The 16765-nt window shown below is 35.9% G+C and overlaps 1 protein-coding gene across 2 annotated transcripts in view; it reads left to right on the top strand.

The window, feature by feature from the left end:
- Positions 1-16290, top strand: part of LOC126365756 (zinc finger protein chinmo-like) — a 126254-nt gene extending 109964 nt beyond the window's left edge. For both annotated transcript variants that reach the window (XM_050008253.1, XM_050008254.1), the window contains exon 6: positions 5618-16290. In XM_050008253.1, coding sequence (XP_049864210.1) covers positions 5618-5844 — 227 coding nt within the window. In that variant the 3' untranslated portion in view covers positions 5845-16290. The remainder of the gene's footprint in view (positions 1-5617) is intronic.
- Positions 16291-16765: the final 475 nt, after the last annotated feature.

The raw sequence follows: 16765 nt of genomic DNA, 5'->3' as shown, positions 1-16765 counted from the left end.
CGAGGAATTGTGTTTTTCATCTGAGAAAAAGTGTATTTTTAACTGGGGAATATGGAAAAAAAAATTTCTTTGTCCACTTATACACCCTGCTCTTAAGTGAAACTGCCAAAAAGGATGTTCATGGTGTTAAAATATTCATATAATGATTTACCAATGTTGAGATTCTCAGATGAACTTAAAAATTAATTGTCCAATTGTTGTGGGTAGTGAGGGGGAAGGACAGTGTTGCTCTGCTATCCATGTCATTCATGTGGTAATGTGTCGGTTCAAGTGACATTCAACTGCATAGAACCTCATAGCCTTCCAGTTATGTGAAAGAAAATGTGTGAAAGATCTTCTAGTGGCTCTAAGAAAATATGGGAACCACATAGAGGCTGGGACACCACCATGCACGACAAGGAGGCATATGGGTAGTTCTGATTTTATTGGCTAGGATCCAGATGTTCTACATAGATGTGATGCTATTGGATGTACTATATCTCTTCAATTTTGTTGCGTAACAAAGTTAAGATTTGGAGCCATTCTGTTATTATTCTTGTTTAGACTCTTGGTGGCAGCCTATATAGGCAACTGTATTGTTATTTCACGTCTTATGGAGTAGGGAAGCTTCCAGAACTCCTGAGCATATGCAAATAGTGTCCAGTGTTGGTGGCCCTGTGAAGGTTTTTGATGGCATTGGCTCCAGGACCAGCCATGGCTGGCCTCTAATAATTCCTCTGGTGGTGACAACATTGGAATCCCCAATTAGAACTGCAGATGGCCCCACATATGTGACTGGTGTGATATATACGTTTCCTGTTTATACTGCTGATAAAAAGCTCCGGTTTACAGCAGGGTGGCTGTATTGAATTGCTCTAATGTTTCAATGATTGCCATACTCTTCTTCTATCATAATGTCAAGATATTGCTCCTTTATTCACATTCGAGGGGCACCACATTCTCTATGGTTGGCAGGCAAGTTGGGGGAGGTAGAGAGGAGAGATTAGACCTGGGCTGGAGGCTGCATTTGAATCTTTGCATGGATACACACTTGCTGGGATAGCAACTCGACAAGTGGACAAAGGTGGGGTGGGGAGAGAAGCAGCCGTTTAACTCGAGCATGTTGTGCTTAGCTGTATGTTGTGCCAACTGGGTGTTAGCTTTGTACTTGGCCACAGTTTAGTGGTGGCAATTTATTCTGGCGGATAGCTCATTGGTTGGTGTGCTGAAATAAAAAGCTGTTTAGTGATTGCAGTGGAGTTGTTATATGCTTTCAAAGGTGAGATAGGATAAGCCTATGACAGTACTGCAGTAGGAAGTGCTGGATGGGTGGATCATGCAGGTCTTGCTCCTCGGTACTCTGCAGCATGTGACCCATGTGGCAAGGAGTTGGGAACAGGAGTGGCATAAGGATGGATCAGGGTGTTGTATAAGTTGGGTGGACAACAGAATAAAGGATCTTTGGGTAGGATATCCCTCATTTCTGGGCATGCTGATAGATAATCAAAGACATGTGGAAGGAAAGGATCCAGTTGCTACTGTCCATAGCGATATTTGATGATGAGGAGGGTGCTTCTTTGTAGCTGAATCTTGGGGGGGGGGGGGGGGGGGGGATGAGAGGTTTTGGGGTGCGTGAAGATTTTACATCGTAACTTGGTGGACTAGGTTTGGAAGGTAATGTCTGTCTGTGAAGGCCTTTGTGAGACCTTCAGGATACTGCAGATACGTCATCCACAGGTGGCTAGACTATACAATAGCGAGTTTTTGATGTGGAAGGAGTGACAGCTATCAGAATGTAAGTACTGGTTGTGGTTAGGGTGTTTAATATGGACAGAGGTGTGGATGGGGCCATCAGAGAAGTGGAGGTCAATGCCCAGGAAAATGACATGTTGGATTGAGGAGGACCAGGTGAAGCAACTGGGAGAGAAAGTGTTGAGATTGTGTAAAAATTAGGATAGTGGTGTCTTGGCCCTGAGCTCAAATCATGAAGGTATGACGAATGAACATGAACCAGACACGAGGTTTGGGTTTTGGGAGGCTCAGAAACTTTCATTGAGATGGCCCATTAAAAAAGGTGACATAGGAGGGACCCATGGCTGTGCTGAAGATTTATTTATATGCCTTCCCATCAAAGGAGGAGTAGTTAGTGTGAGGATATAGTTGGTAAGGTACATGAGAAATGAGGTAGCAGGTTTCTATAAGGCCATGGGCTGAGGGATGCTGGTATATAGGGAGCTGGCATCAACAGTGATGAGGTATTCTGGTGAGAAAGGGGTGAGGATGGCTACTATCTTTGATGTGAGAGACTAGGCTTTGAGGAGTTGGTTGGTGGTGTTGGTCAACAAGAGTGAAAATTCTTTTGGTAGGAACTAGGATTGTTGGGTTTATAGATTTTGGGGAATTCATAGAAGGTGGGTATGCAGGGTTTCGTTGGAGTGAAGAGAAAGGTGTACTTGAGGCAAGGTTCTGGGATGGGCCTAAAGAGTTCAGTAGTGATTGGAGGTTATATTTTATAAATGGGGTGGGATTGCTATGGCAGCACTAGTTGGTAGAGAAGCCAGACAGTTGGCAGAAGTGTTCTGTCAGATTGTCACTGTGATTCATCACAACAGTGGTGGAACATTTGTTTACAGGGAGGATGATTAGGTCAGGGTCAGTTATGAGGCTGTGAATGGCTGTCTTTTCTTCTGTTAGAGATTAGTGTTCTTGGAGAGGTGCATTGGGGGAAGAAGGAAGAATGATCAGGCCACATGGAAGGCAAGGAAAGGGTTGGCTAAGTAGGAAGGGGGGAGGGCCTTGGTTGGTGGTATAAACTGGAAGAGGCATAGTTCAGTGTTGGAATTAGGTGTGTTTTGGTTAGAGGGATTGGTAGCAAAGATGTGTTTCAACTTTAAGGGGTTGGGAGAAGAGAGAGTGGAGATTTGTAGATCTTTTTCAAGTCCATCATGGTTAAACTTGTGTGTGTGTGTGTGGTGCGGGGGGGGGGGGGGGGGTGGAGCTGCAGGTGAGGAGCTTTTATAGGACTGAAACTTCTGTAGGATTGGAGATTTTGGAATGGTTAACAACGTTTTATTTTGTTTGGGTTCTGGATTTTGTACAGTGTCGGAGGAAGTTTTGGAGCATGGGGTAAATTGAATAGGTCAGCTCGGCAGTGCCTGGGTGCTATGAAGGATTGCAGGGGGATTCCTGTAGTTAGGATAGGTGCTGATTGGTAGTGTTGCTCCATGGTGGGATAAGTATGTCAGAAGGTTGTACAGTTTACAGAGTTAGTGTCTGCAATGCTCTTCAAGGTATTGGAGGGCAAGAGTTTCAATTTTGGAGATGTTTATATTGTTAGGATTGCCAAGTAACAATATCTTGTGGAGAGAGCATAGACAGTTCTGGGAGAGATGTTTCTCTGCAGTATCACATTTGTGAGGGATAGGGACTAGTGGAATGTGCAAAGATTAAGGTGGTTGTGAAAGGAGGGGTGGGATGTAGAAAATGGACTTTTGGGAAATGAAAAGTCTGGAAGAATTTGTGATGAGGGCAGTAGGATAGTTCTGTGTTGTGGGGATATTTAACTGCATGTAAGTTATTGTCATGCGCAACAAATTAAAGCACACATAATTCCAGTGAGAGCGGTGTGTGAATAGGGATGGGTCAATTTGGAGATAAAATGTAGAGTTTTGTTGTGAGGACAGTGTTTTATCTGTGATTTGATTGATGTGTGGTTCATAGAATAGCACGTGACATAGTCGAAATGGATGTTACCGGTGCCACAAGCTGTCACAAAAGGGCCAGTGATGCATGTGTGTAATAAAGGTGAGAAGAAAAACATAGGAAAACATGTGAACATGTAGGAACACATGCGAACACAGTATGGGAGAGAAAAAGTAGACATAAATTACGAGGACATACTGAGGGGAAGACAGTATGAGGTTTATAATGGAAGGGAGCCACTAAACAGTATAAATATAGTAACAAAAGTTCTGACTGAATGTAACTAATTTACGACTAGGGGAGACCACAGACAAAAACAAGAAATACTGAGTCTTTAACAGCTGCACACGAAAGAGAAAGAAAACTCTCTCTCTCTCTCTCTCTCTCTCTCTCTCTCTCTCTCTCTCTCTCTAAAAGACATACACACAACACAACACACACACTTGTGTCCCTACATTGTGTTGGCTGAAAACAGAGTGCCAGGAATGCGTTTCAGCAGGTGGTCTAGGATGTATGGGGTAGTGGTAGCAGAGGGGGAGGCTAATGGACAGGCACTACCCCCCTCCACCCAAAAATAGTCCAAAATCTGATTTCCTGTGTCATTTCATCACATAGCATTGTGCTGTAGCAGAACAGTGAACCATATCCTTCTCCTGAGCTTTGATTATCCATTGTCATGGCTGGAAATGAGGGACATCCTACCCAAGATCCTTTCTAGCCTCCTAAAGTGGTATTTCAACACCCACACAACCTATAAATCATCTTGGTTCATCCCTATGCCACTCTCGTCCCCAATTCCTAGCCAAGCATTTGTATCCCGACAAAGGACCTGGTGCCAGATGTGCCCAATCCATCAACACAGCACTTTCTTCTCCAGTCCTGCCGTGTGTGTGTGTGTGTGTGTGTGTGTGTGTGTGTGTGTGTGTGTGTGTGTTAGTACTGTAGGTTGTCAACAGAGTTATCCTGAAAGTTAGGAAGTTTCCTTTGTCTTTTGTGTGTGGTTTTCAATAACTCAGCACTTCTGCTCTTTGGCAAGTGGTCTCCTTTACTCCTAAATTATAGAAATATAAGCATTGTACTGAAGCTCATAGCAAATTCCGTTTCTATGATAAATATTGCCTTCCTAGTTTGTATCCAGTTTTATACTGTTCTGATATCAGTATATATTCTGCATCATAGTTATTCCTTGTTCACATTTTTCACATATTGTAGTTATCTGTGGGAAACAGTTACGATCTGCATTTGTTTTATTTGTGTGGTTCTGTCATAGCCATTGTAAGTTGACATTTACATTCCTTGTGACATTTGAATGGATTATTGCTGTAGTAATGCAAGCTGCAGCATAAAACATTTGAAGAAAAGAAGATTATCCACCACACATCGTCCCATCTACAACACTCTAAAAATGCAGATAGTCATACAAGCATGTAGCCATACAAGAAGGTTTAACTCGCTATCAAATATCAGTTATTAGTTACTGAAATACTTTTTGGAGGTAATCCAACATCGAGAGGAAGTGTTGCAATTCCAACAGTAATACATTAGTGGGACATTACATAAATGTCTGAGTGTATAATCCAATGCTATATGTAGAAAATATGTTAAATAAGGGAAAAGTAACCACTTGCCAACAGGCTGTTTGTGTGTGGCACACAGAAACATGTAATAGAAAACAGTTAACATTAGCTTTCAAGCTCTTGCCCTTTTTCTAGTATGAATACAAGCATCCATCCATATAGTTTCTTTGTGTGTTTGTGTGGTAGGTTTGTGGTTGTCTTTCCTTTATTTCACATATTTTTCCACCCAGGAATTTCTATCCTTGTAACACTGTGTTTCATGTATTTATATTTTGCCATTAGTAATAACTGTTTTTCTTTTCTTGTATACTTCTCAAAAAATTATTATTTACAAAAAGAAAATATTTATTTACTTCCAGGCAAAAAACTGAAGTGCCCATTTTGTGAGCGTCTGTATGGCTATGAAACGAACTTGCGGGCACACATTCGGCAGCGTCACCAGGGTATACGGGTTCCATGTCCATTCTGCAGCCGTACCTTCACCCGCAACAATACAGTTCGTCGTCACATTGCCCGTGAGCACAAAACAGAATATAGCTTGAAAGTGTTCCAGCAAGCTCAAGTCCATAATCACAACAACCAGTAAACTCAAGCCAATCAACAGTAACAGAAATACCTCAAACGATCTTATACATAAATATATTATTGATATATACAAATCTATATATATAGATATATATATATTATTAAATGAAAAATGTTATATTGTTTAAGGAAATGTAAAACAGTGTACTGTTAACTGTTAACAGATCTTTCTTTTTTTTCTTTTTTTTTCTCTTTATTTCTTCAGAATTCTTTCTTCTCACTGACATATATCTGAGGACTAATTGGCTCTCTTTGACACAAGAACACAAAATTTTGTTATTGCAAATGACTTTTGCTTGCAACTGCAAACATATATGACAGAAAGGGCTTTATGAACTTCATTGCTGTCCTCATCTCGTTGCCCAAAGGCAGCAGTTTATCTACAATGGTGCCTCACTGATAAGCTACAAAATGAGAATTTTTGAATTGCAGTTGGTGGTAAATTGTGTTCTGCTTTGAAATGTACATTTGAACTTCAAATAATAGTTTGATTGTGTATTTGTACATTTAATACAGTTAAAATTTTATCAAACCTCTTCTAGGGGTGATGATAAAACTGTTGCCCTCCATAACTTGTGGTTTGCAATTTTATTACCAACTTGCATTGCGTGTACATACTATAAACTTGTTCAATTGCATCCTAAACATCTTGCTTCCAGTGGGCTTAAAGACCACAAGAGGGTTATGTTTAAGATACACTGAGCAATTTAAAGTTGTACACATTATTTTGTTATGATATTCCGTCATTTAAAACAGAAATTATTGCCATTTTCCTGTTAGATAACTAGTCATTGAAATGTGCAACCTCACATCTTTTACATCTCAGGAATCAGTAGTAAATGAAGATATTTTTATTTATCAGGCCCCATTCAGATGGGTTATCAGGGACAGTAAAATATCTAGTGCCAAATCACCGCTATACACAATGTATAAAGTATTTTATTTTTTAAAGAATCTTTAGGAATTTTGAATATGAGCTTATTATTGGAGTACACCCAGTAGAAGGAAGTCAGCTTACGTTGCAGTTGTAGCTTAGTTCACACAGCACTTCAGCAATGCTAAATTATTATGTCTTTCTGTCCTCACACCAGTCTATTTCTTAATGATTATTTGACCTCTTCTCATCCTGTTTCTTTAAGATATTCTATATACACACAATATTTATATTCATGTTTACTGTTCGCTCCTAGTCAATGTTTTCCTGTAGTGTATAGATGTTTGTCAGTAATTTGGTCATAACATTATTTGTACACAGTTTATAGATTCCAGTTTACATACAAGAATAATGTGCATATTCATATATATCCATTGTTATTAATCTGTACAGTGTTTGACAGATCTGAAATGATACATTTCATGACAGTTTTTACAGAACTCAGGATCAAGCATCACAAGAATGCAAAAACTGTTATTTTATACAGCTATTTTAAATACTGCATTTTCTAGGAGGTACTTTTTACCGATGTCCTTATATTTTTCCTATTTGAGGAGAAAGCCATTGCTTGATTTACAGTCATGTTCTTGTTTGATAGGTTTTCCCTATGCAATCTCAGGTAGTTGGCATTTTAAATGTCACAAGTGTAGGATCGTAGCAACTTTTTATTTGTTCTTTTTTGTGAATGTGTAAATTTTGAACTTGTAGAAACTATAAGACGTAGTTTTATTTCTTGGTGATTTTTGTTGTTTGTAATGAAACTATGTTGTTACAGTTGGAAAGTGCAAGAAAAGTGATTTCAGAGTTGTACAAGTGAAAGTAATGTGTGTACCGATCATCATAACACAGCAGTCAAGGTAGCACCTAAGCAGATGTTATAACTGCAAACAGTGTGAGAGATATGGGAGTGAATGCTTGGAGATGTGTGAAATAGTCTATCTCGATTTTTGTGTTTATGTAATATAAGATCTATATTATTACATTGTTGAAATAGCGTGTTAACAGTACAAAGACCAGTAGTCTGTGGTCTTCCTCATTAAAGTGTCTTTTGCGTGCACCTTGTCATCTGTGGTGCAAAGGAGTGTACAGTAGAAATCACATTGTTATTTACACCATATCCAAACCTCTGTTGAGCAGAGAAAAATCAGGCATAGTGTCATTTTCTTTACTGCATAGTTTTGTGCATGTGGGGATGGAAATTGGCTTGTGGGTTCTTTCTCACTTGTTTTTCATTGTTGATAAATTTTTATGTTTGAAGCAATTGACAATGCCTTTTAGATTTTATGTGTTTTGGTGCTTTTAATCATGGGCTATGGTTATTGGTTTAAGTAACAGAATTTAGATTTTAATGTTGTTTGTTTTTATGGAAGTCTTATTTCTGTATTTATTTACTAACATTTTACAGAAAAATTTATTATTGGCCCTTTTTTATACGTAAGAAATTTGTTTGATGCACTATGTGCTTTGTGATGAAACGGGTAAATCAAATTACTGGCAACTCTTCTTTACTAAGCAGGAGTAATAACTTGCATTTGTATTACAGCAGTGTATTGCATTTGCAATGTTGAAAGTATTAATGCTAACCTTTCTGACGGGTATCTGTGAGTTGAATTGTGGTGAAATATTGTTTCCTTGGATTGACCTAGAAGATGAATTGGAATACAAGGTTTCAAATTACTAAGTATTTCATCTTTAAACTGGATGTAACATTACTGTACACCCAGTTCCATGCTCACATGCCCACAGTTTTCTAAATAGTCATGTATATAATAAATGGTCCTTTCTCCTTATTTATGGGAAGTGGGAAATTGTTATGACCATTCCGTCTCATTTAATAGCTGCAATCCACAGTAAAGTAGATATGTTTTGTGATGCTGGGTTCAAGTTCTTTCATCCTTGAACTGTCACTACATTTTTAAGCAGGGTCAGCAGAGAACTGAAGAAAGTGAATGATTGGTTGAGGCTTTGTCGGTTACTTACCCAAATTCTTTGGGAAAAGGACACTGTTACAGAATTCATGATTAGATGTGCTTTGATTCGTTAACTGTAGAATAACACAACAGAAAACAATCTCAGGAATTCATTTCAGGGATTTAATGTTTCACATAATTGTGTATTTTATGTGTTTTAATAATATTTTATATGAATGTCACTGCTGTCTGTGCAAGTGAACTTGTTACAGTTGCAGTACACATTTCATTTGAAGTACAAATTTTTAGAAACAAATTTGGTATTGTGTTAAACAAATGTTCAATGTGCTTTGTAGTAAATGCACAGATTTTATTATTTTGGCAATTGTCATAATGTAGTTTTGTAGGCAGTAATACACAAAGTGATATAAAATATTTAGTTGTGTAATGCTAGTGTACGAAAAGTATTTCACAGCTTTCTCAATTAATGTATTCATTTTTAGAGCCAATAGTTTAAATAATGCATCACTTTTTTGAATTTAAGATGATTCCACAAACACTTGGTCTTACTAGTTTACTTTACCTAATATAATCTCAGGGCACAGCTGAACTAGATGCAATAGCACAAAGCTACCTACCTCACTTTAATACATATTCTTGGGTATTGCATCTGGTTCTCTGTCAAGAGCTCCATTAATGACAGAAAATTTCTATACGTCGTGCATTATTGCATTAAAACAATTGTACTAATCACAATCCTCCTTGTACTATTGATATTCCTTTGAAATGTTCTGTATCATTCTGAATCTCCAGTTATTATGAACACTCATCATATATGTGTACATTTCTTTCTTGAGACTGTCACAACTGGAACTCAGGTAATTTTCAGGCATTATATATTTGTACATGTGTGAGAAGTTACTGTCTCAGACATACCATGCTACCTCAATTTACATTTAATATAGTATTACACATTACCTCAGACTAGTATTTATAATGACATTTTGATATCCTCAGATGGTTTAATGCAGATGTTTTGTAGCACAGAAACTTAACGTCCATTGGGTCCAATGAACAGGAGTTTGTGGAATCTCTGTATTTTTTTAACTTGTATTCTTTTTATCTTCTAGATTGTGGTTGTTGCTCCACATTTGTTAGATACTTACATTACTGGCTGGGTTTTGTTCCTTGAAAGTACAAATTCCTTTTGAAAACTATCCAGCTCATTACAGAGTAACTATTGCTAACACAGTATCACATTTTGCAGTTTTCACCACAATTTGACAATGTTCCGGTGCTATTGTTACTGCCAGAGTTTGGAAAGGTTACATTGCAGGTTGCATCTAATGCACTCTGGTTTCATATCTCCAAACTTTCTCATATATTGCTTGCTTCCTATATCACCCCGTTTCTCGTGCTGCCTGGCAGATAATTGTCTTATTTATTGCAAAAGAAAATATACACAGAATACAAAAGAAATGTAAACTATATATAATATTAAGGCAGATATTAATGTCTGTGAACAAGTACAAGATAAATGCTGTACAAATTAAGCAAACATTTAATGTAATATTTGTGTGTGTGTGTGTGTGTGTGTGTGTGTGTGTGTGTGTGTGTTTACAGCACACACTCGTGCTTAGCAATGTGTGTGTGTGTGTGTGTGTGTGTGTGTGTGTGTGTGTGGAGAGAGAGAGAGAGAGAGAGAGAGAGAGAGAGAATTTGATTTTTTAATAGAGGTGTGGCTGCTGATATTTTACTGGTGGGCTACAAATTGCAAATTTGTTTATAAATTTCATTTGTTCTCCATGTGTGTTGATATAAATTTACACTTTGGATTTTTATATGAAAATTCTTTTGAAAAGTACATACTAAAATAACCTTGTCATAGTCCTGGAAAACAAAAAACTAAACGGGTAAGTAGTCCTCACCAGTTGCTGTAAATTCACATTTGTGAATATATATATATATATATATAAATATATAAATAATGTAGTTTTTCACACTTGGCACCAATGTTGATGGTTGATAGTGAGTGTTCAGCTGTGGAAGGCCACTAGGAATTATCTGCAGTATTCATGACATGGATATTATTGTAGGTGGCCACTAGGTCATATGTACAGTAATGGCTTCAAATGAGTCGTTAGCTTTGTATATAAGAGTCTTTTTCCCCGAAGAGATTTTTTAAATCGCTCAAAAAAAGTGGTGTTGCTGCACCTTAATTTGTGGCGTGGTATGTGGAAAAATGATGCTGGTCCTGTGATTGTGGGGGACTTGCATGTCTGTCCCATCCACCTTGTTGTATGCTATTAAATAATGTGTGTGTGTGTGTGTGTGTGTGTGTGTGTGTGTGTGTGTGTACACCCATGCCAGTATGAAAAACAAATGATTTTTTATAGGCAATGATAACTCTCTCTTCTGTGTGTGTGTGTGTGTGTGTGTGTGTGTGTGTGTGTGTGTGTGTGTGTGTGTGTGGGCGCGCGTGCGTTTGCATATTTGCAACAGACATAGGTAATGAATGAAAATAATAAAAACTATATGTGGGGAGTGAAACCCAGTCATCATTGTCAATGTATCTTCAGTGATTTTTTTATACCAGTGACCTTAGTTTCAGATGTAATATATGTAATTGTTTTTATTATTATTTGATGTTTATTTTATTGGGTAATATCTGTTGTACAGTCATAAATATAGAGCTGTGCATAGTTGTAAGAAAATTAAAAAAAAAAAATGTGTGTACATGTATAGTTACACAAATTATCAGTAATGGAATGTGAATTATATTAACTGGATCTATGTGATTGTTGATTTTAAGCCTATTGAAACCAAAATTTGTTATGTATGGAAATGCTTGTATTACCCAGTCTTTTTTTTATATACAAAAAAAGAAACAGGAAATTATTTCAGGGGGTGTGATACACACTCCTCCTCATCAGTGTTGCATCTTGTTACTTGCTCTTAGATTCAATCCAGTGTTCAGAAATTCTGTACATTGCTTTCAGATTTGAAATATAGTGAAATTTGTAACAGCTATAAAATTAAGTGCATTGTATAATCTGTGTGAAAATAGGTGTAAAAAATAAGCATTTTCTTTGATATGTTACAACTTCAAAAAACTTCTATGCTCGGGTTGTTTGTGTCTTTCATGTTGGATATGTTAAAAAAATATTTGCCATGTATATTGAACATTTTAAATGTCTTCATGTTTCGATGTCTTGTCTTTGCTAATGAAGAAAAATCAAATGAATTATTAATACGGACAAAGTATATTACAATAGTCTTGAGAGTTGCACAACTTCACACACTTGTAATTATCTGCTGCACCAAATTTTTAGTTTTGAAAGCGATTGTGACACCATAAAACATATAGTTTGTTTATCCAACAAAGTTACTCTAGATATTTACTTGTTGATTGTGGATTAGATACAGAACTTTGCATGAAAAATTAAAAGTATTGTGAAGTGTTCTAGGTGTACACAGCAGACAACATGCTGTTGCCAAATATTGTTTGTAATCACACCATCATCCACAGTGCTGATTAGTGCACATGTGTGTGTATGTGTTTTAAGTTTTGGTACCATATTCCAAACAAATATTTTGTATTTGTAAACATTGTGATGTTGCACTTCTCATGTTTTCATTCTTGCTGTCATTTAAATAAGGTTGAACAATCATCATTCTGCTATATTACCTTCAGTAACCAAGAATGTCACACAAAAATAATGCTCAGAAAAGAATTTCCTGCAAGGAATTTCATCAGTGTGTGAATGGGTGCCATTGGTAATGTTTTGCTTCATTAGCAATGCAACTGAATTTGCCTGTTAGACACTTGATGTTTTATGTTACTCAATAGTGTGTCATCCTACTTTATTAATGCAAGTTCATGTACACCTTAGCAGGCACATCAGATGAATCTAAAAAAAAAAGAAGGTATATGTTTGGCAGAAAATTTGTCATCGCCTAACATTGATTCTGATGGGTGCCTTATAGGTATGATTGGCACATTAATTTACCTATAAAAACTGGTGCCATGTACAAATTTACATTACAGTTTCTCATGTAATGTATAACTTATTTTTTGGATCTCCCTACTAGAAATTAAATATTAACTTACAGGTGACATAAAATTGCATTATTATGTGGAATGTGGATAGTTATTGTTTTTGTCTGTAATGTGTATTGGATATTTACAAAAAATTGCATTAATGTTTGATGGTATTCAAATATGTGTATTGAGAAACTTTATTATAATATATGTGAACACAAATAAATAAAGAACATGGATTTTTCGGTATATGTATCCATAGTTTAAATGAGTATGCACCTGTACATGAAATAATTTCTTGTACCAAATTTAACCATTTTTAACATTTAACAAACATACCATTTTTCTCAGGGTGTAGGTGTGAATAAAAGTCTGTGAAATATTTGTGACTATAACAAAAATAAAGCACAGTTCGGTTTGCTATATGACTAAATGACTCCTTTGTCTTGTTACGATAACAGATATTTTTTCTTTAATTTTAAAAATTCCATAAAAATCACTGGACTGTTGACTAGCTTCAGTTCTTGTGTCCTTTGCAAATTATGCTGCAGCATCAAACTAAATTGCATATTCCAGTGATACAACAGAACATAATGAAGCCTTTCATTCACACCTCTGTCTTAATACATTTTAAGCTTCTGAGAGCAGTTTTCCTGACTGCAGTCCACAGAGAGTAATTTTTTATGAGTATCATGACATGAGTTATCATTATGACTATGTAAATAATGATAAAGTTATATGTTTATTTGATGTATGTATTAAATCAACACTAAAATGTTCTACTGTTGTTAAAATTGTATGTTAAATTTTGTTTATTTGTACTAAGTTGTTCATTGTTCTGTGTGGTATTAGAGTACCTGTTGCTGTACTATCTTACTACAATGTGTGAAATGGTACAGCAACATTACTTTTTTCTTTGTCATCAGGATGTATTGATTATTAATGACAGGAAAATTATATTCATCTTGGTGCCTGAAGCTAGTAAAATTATAGTGTAAATTTGATCATTTTCAGTCAAACTAAGTTTGATAAAAAAAAACTGGTACTATAACTATTAAAAAACGTTACATTGTAGTTATGGAAGCTCTTGAATGTTTCTGCTAGTAGGCATGATACTGCACGCTTTCTGGTGTTCTCATTGTGTAGTCGTAATAGGAGAACATTGTAAGTGTGTTGTATTCTTGAGGAACAGTAGTTCACAGGTCTGTAATTGAAGGCACAGTTCAATTGCTGACATTAAAGGCTCTACATGAACCTCAGAAACTGAATCGATTTATATTTGAAATGGATATGTTAGTTTGGTTTTGCCACACCTTTTGCCCCACAGCATTATTAAATCAAACATTAATTTTTACATTTGCAGTTAACAACTTGCATTTTAACCAATTAAAATCCTCTCTTTATAGGGGATGTCTATTTCCTAGAATTTAATGCTATTTCCATTCACATAGCAGGTTTGTTTGCGTATTTATTTATTGAATCCATCTCTCCCCCCCCCCTGCCCAACCCTCCCTCCCCCACTTGTAATGGAATTATAGATGATGAGAGCTAATGCATTATAATTAACATTAACTGTATCACATTTGGTATCAGTGTGAGAATGAGTTACAGTCCATTTCCCCTAGAAGACAAATTTGATTAAGTTTTTGACCTGCACAGTCTGCAAATCTAGCAATTGACTTGTGCCTTTTCAAGTACTCCCTTATGCTCTGAATGTGCTCAAAAAGTGGACTGCTTAGTTGTCAGAACCAAGCTTGGTAATGACCTACAAAATACTGAACAAATATTTCAATGTTGATATGAAATTTATTTTTAAAAATAAAGCAATTATTCTTAAAGTGTGTTTGGATGTAAAAGTTTTTGAAATTTTGATGTACCATAAATGGGCTCATTATCCATTAACCAGAATATTTTAATACAAAGTTTCCTGAAGATTAGTGATGGACTAGAACTGCCAAAGCTACTTTTTGTAACTTCTAGTTACTTTACCTTGTATTGAGGTGAATGTTTCTGGTAAAGAAACTGAAGTATTCTAGGCGTAAGCCATAGTTGAGCTGAATATTCTTCTTGGAGAAGGTGGATAATGATGTCCCATTCTACATATGTGACTTAATTACTTTAAAATTAGTGTTATTGGCAAGTAGGTGTTAGTTTTCGGTATATTCTAAAATTCATTCGTGTTGAAATTCCACAAATTAATTGTTCAAAAAAAAGAAAAAGAAGAAGAAACAGAAAATTGAGCATCTCACAACATATTATTTTTCTTTTACACTTCTTTGTTGAGCAATTTTCTTGCAGCACTTTAATTTCATGATGACTGACCACATTTAAATGTTTCAAAGGGCTGCTTGCTCCTCAAAATACCTGAATTGCATGTGCAACATAAAATGTGATCCAGTAGCTGAAGTGGCTTGTGCATAGTGGGTGGAAATTATTCTAATTTTCTGTGATCTTCCATTACATATCCATCTTATGTTGTATATTTGCAATCACACACCCTCCCCCCTCCCCCTCAGAAAGGTCTGCTGTCTCCCAACACATCTTTACACATACATTAATCATATACCATAGTCAAATTAACTGTGACTCACAAAAGTATACCTGCACACATTCAGTCATTAGTTACATGTTGCATCTTACGTTCCATTATAAAACTGTATAAGTGGTGCTGTGTGAAATGTGTGTTCTTTTAATTGTTTTAATTATCAGAAGAAATATGTTTCAGTTGTTGAAACTTATTCTTGTACAGCATGTTGTTTTCTCACTTTTGGGACATTTATCCTCAGTAAATGTGCAATAATTTTTGTGCATGGCAAATACTCCTTTTTAAAGTCTTCGAGAGGGTTGCAGTGAAGTCTACTTTCTATCTATATCCTACTGGAATGATTATATCAGGTTCTTGTCATATTGTGCACTTCCTCACTTTTGAAAATAAAATATGAGGAAGATGCATTTTTCCTAAAACTCGTAATTGTGTAAGACTTCAGATATTATGCTCCTCATTAATATCAGCCAGCCTCAAACTTATTCTGTACATTGAAAATTCTCAAATTGAGAGAGTGGTAGTGATACTCCTTTTCAATAAAAGAGGGGAGTGCAATATATCCTTCTGGGAGCTTAATTTTAACTATTGATGCATTAAATGTGGTCAGTGTTGCTAATGTTTGATGACAACTATACTCAAAGGTTATTTGTGTAAAAGGGGGAAGGAAGCAAAAACAGATATGCATGTTCATTGAAAGAGTTCTTTGCTGAGATTTGGTATCGAGTTTTCGGCGATTGTTTCAGGTTTGCAATGATCATGCCTTGAATCATTTAATGGTATGTAATTTGCACGAGATGTAATAATAATTACTGTAAAATGAAAAAAATGAGTGTTTTAGTTAATTTGAAAGTATTTACAGATTACTAATAAACGTCTGTTGCTAATTGTATAAATATTTCCTTTTGTTTCCATGCTACACACTGCCATTTATTTTAAATCTACCTCAGTCCATCAGACATTGTCAAACAGAGTCATTTATCAAATTATTATGTAACACAAATAAATATTTTCTGCCACTTTGGTTTTTATTTTTATTTATGGTTATTAACCTACTCAAAAGGAAATCGTGAAAAAATTCAATAGATATTTCCTTAATTTAATTGTGTTATGGATTTATTCACCACTGTAGTTAAACTAAGTAGTTTCTGAACTGTGTATTTTTAATTTTCTGTGTGAAAGCAACTGATTTTTTTATAAAAATGCAGAAAGCAGTGTCAAGAGTCAACTTCTTGTTTTCTCTTAAAGAAGAAGGAAACTGATTATAGAGCAAGTGGGTTGGCGAACAGAATTAAAGAAAGGCACAAATAATGAATGAAAAAGTTATAAGATGTAAAGTGCATATAAGGTAAAATCATCTTTCTTAATTACTGACAATGCTTGAATTATTAAACTATTACCTCTGCTTGTTCATAACAGTTACTTCAGTTAATTATTGATGCATACGTTTACAAAAAAATTGTAGAAATACGACTATTACTAACATTTCAAATG

This window comes from Schistocerca gregaria, chromosome 4, assembly GCF_023897955.1.
Source record: "Schistocerca gregaria isolate iqSchGreg1 chromosome 4, iqSchGreg1.2, whole genome shotgun sequence".
In the NCBI taxonomy this organism is placed as follows: domain Eukaryota; kingdom Metazoa; phylum Arthropoda; class Insecta; order Orthoptera; family Acrididae; genus Schistocerca; species Schistocerca gregaria.
Note: the sequence above shows the minus strand (reverse complement) of the source record. Positions and strands in the feature narration are given on the sequence as shown.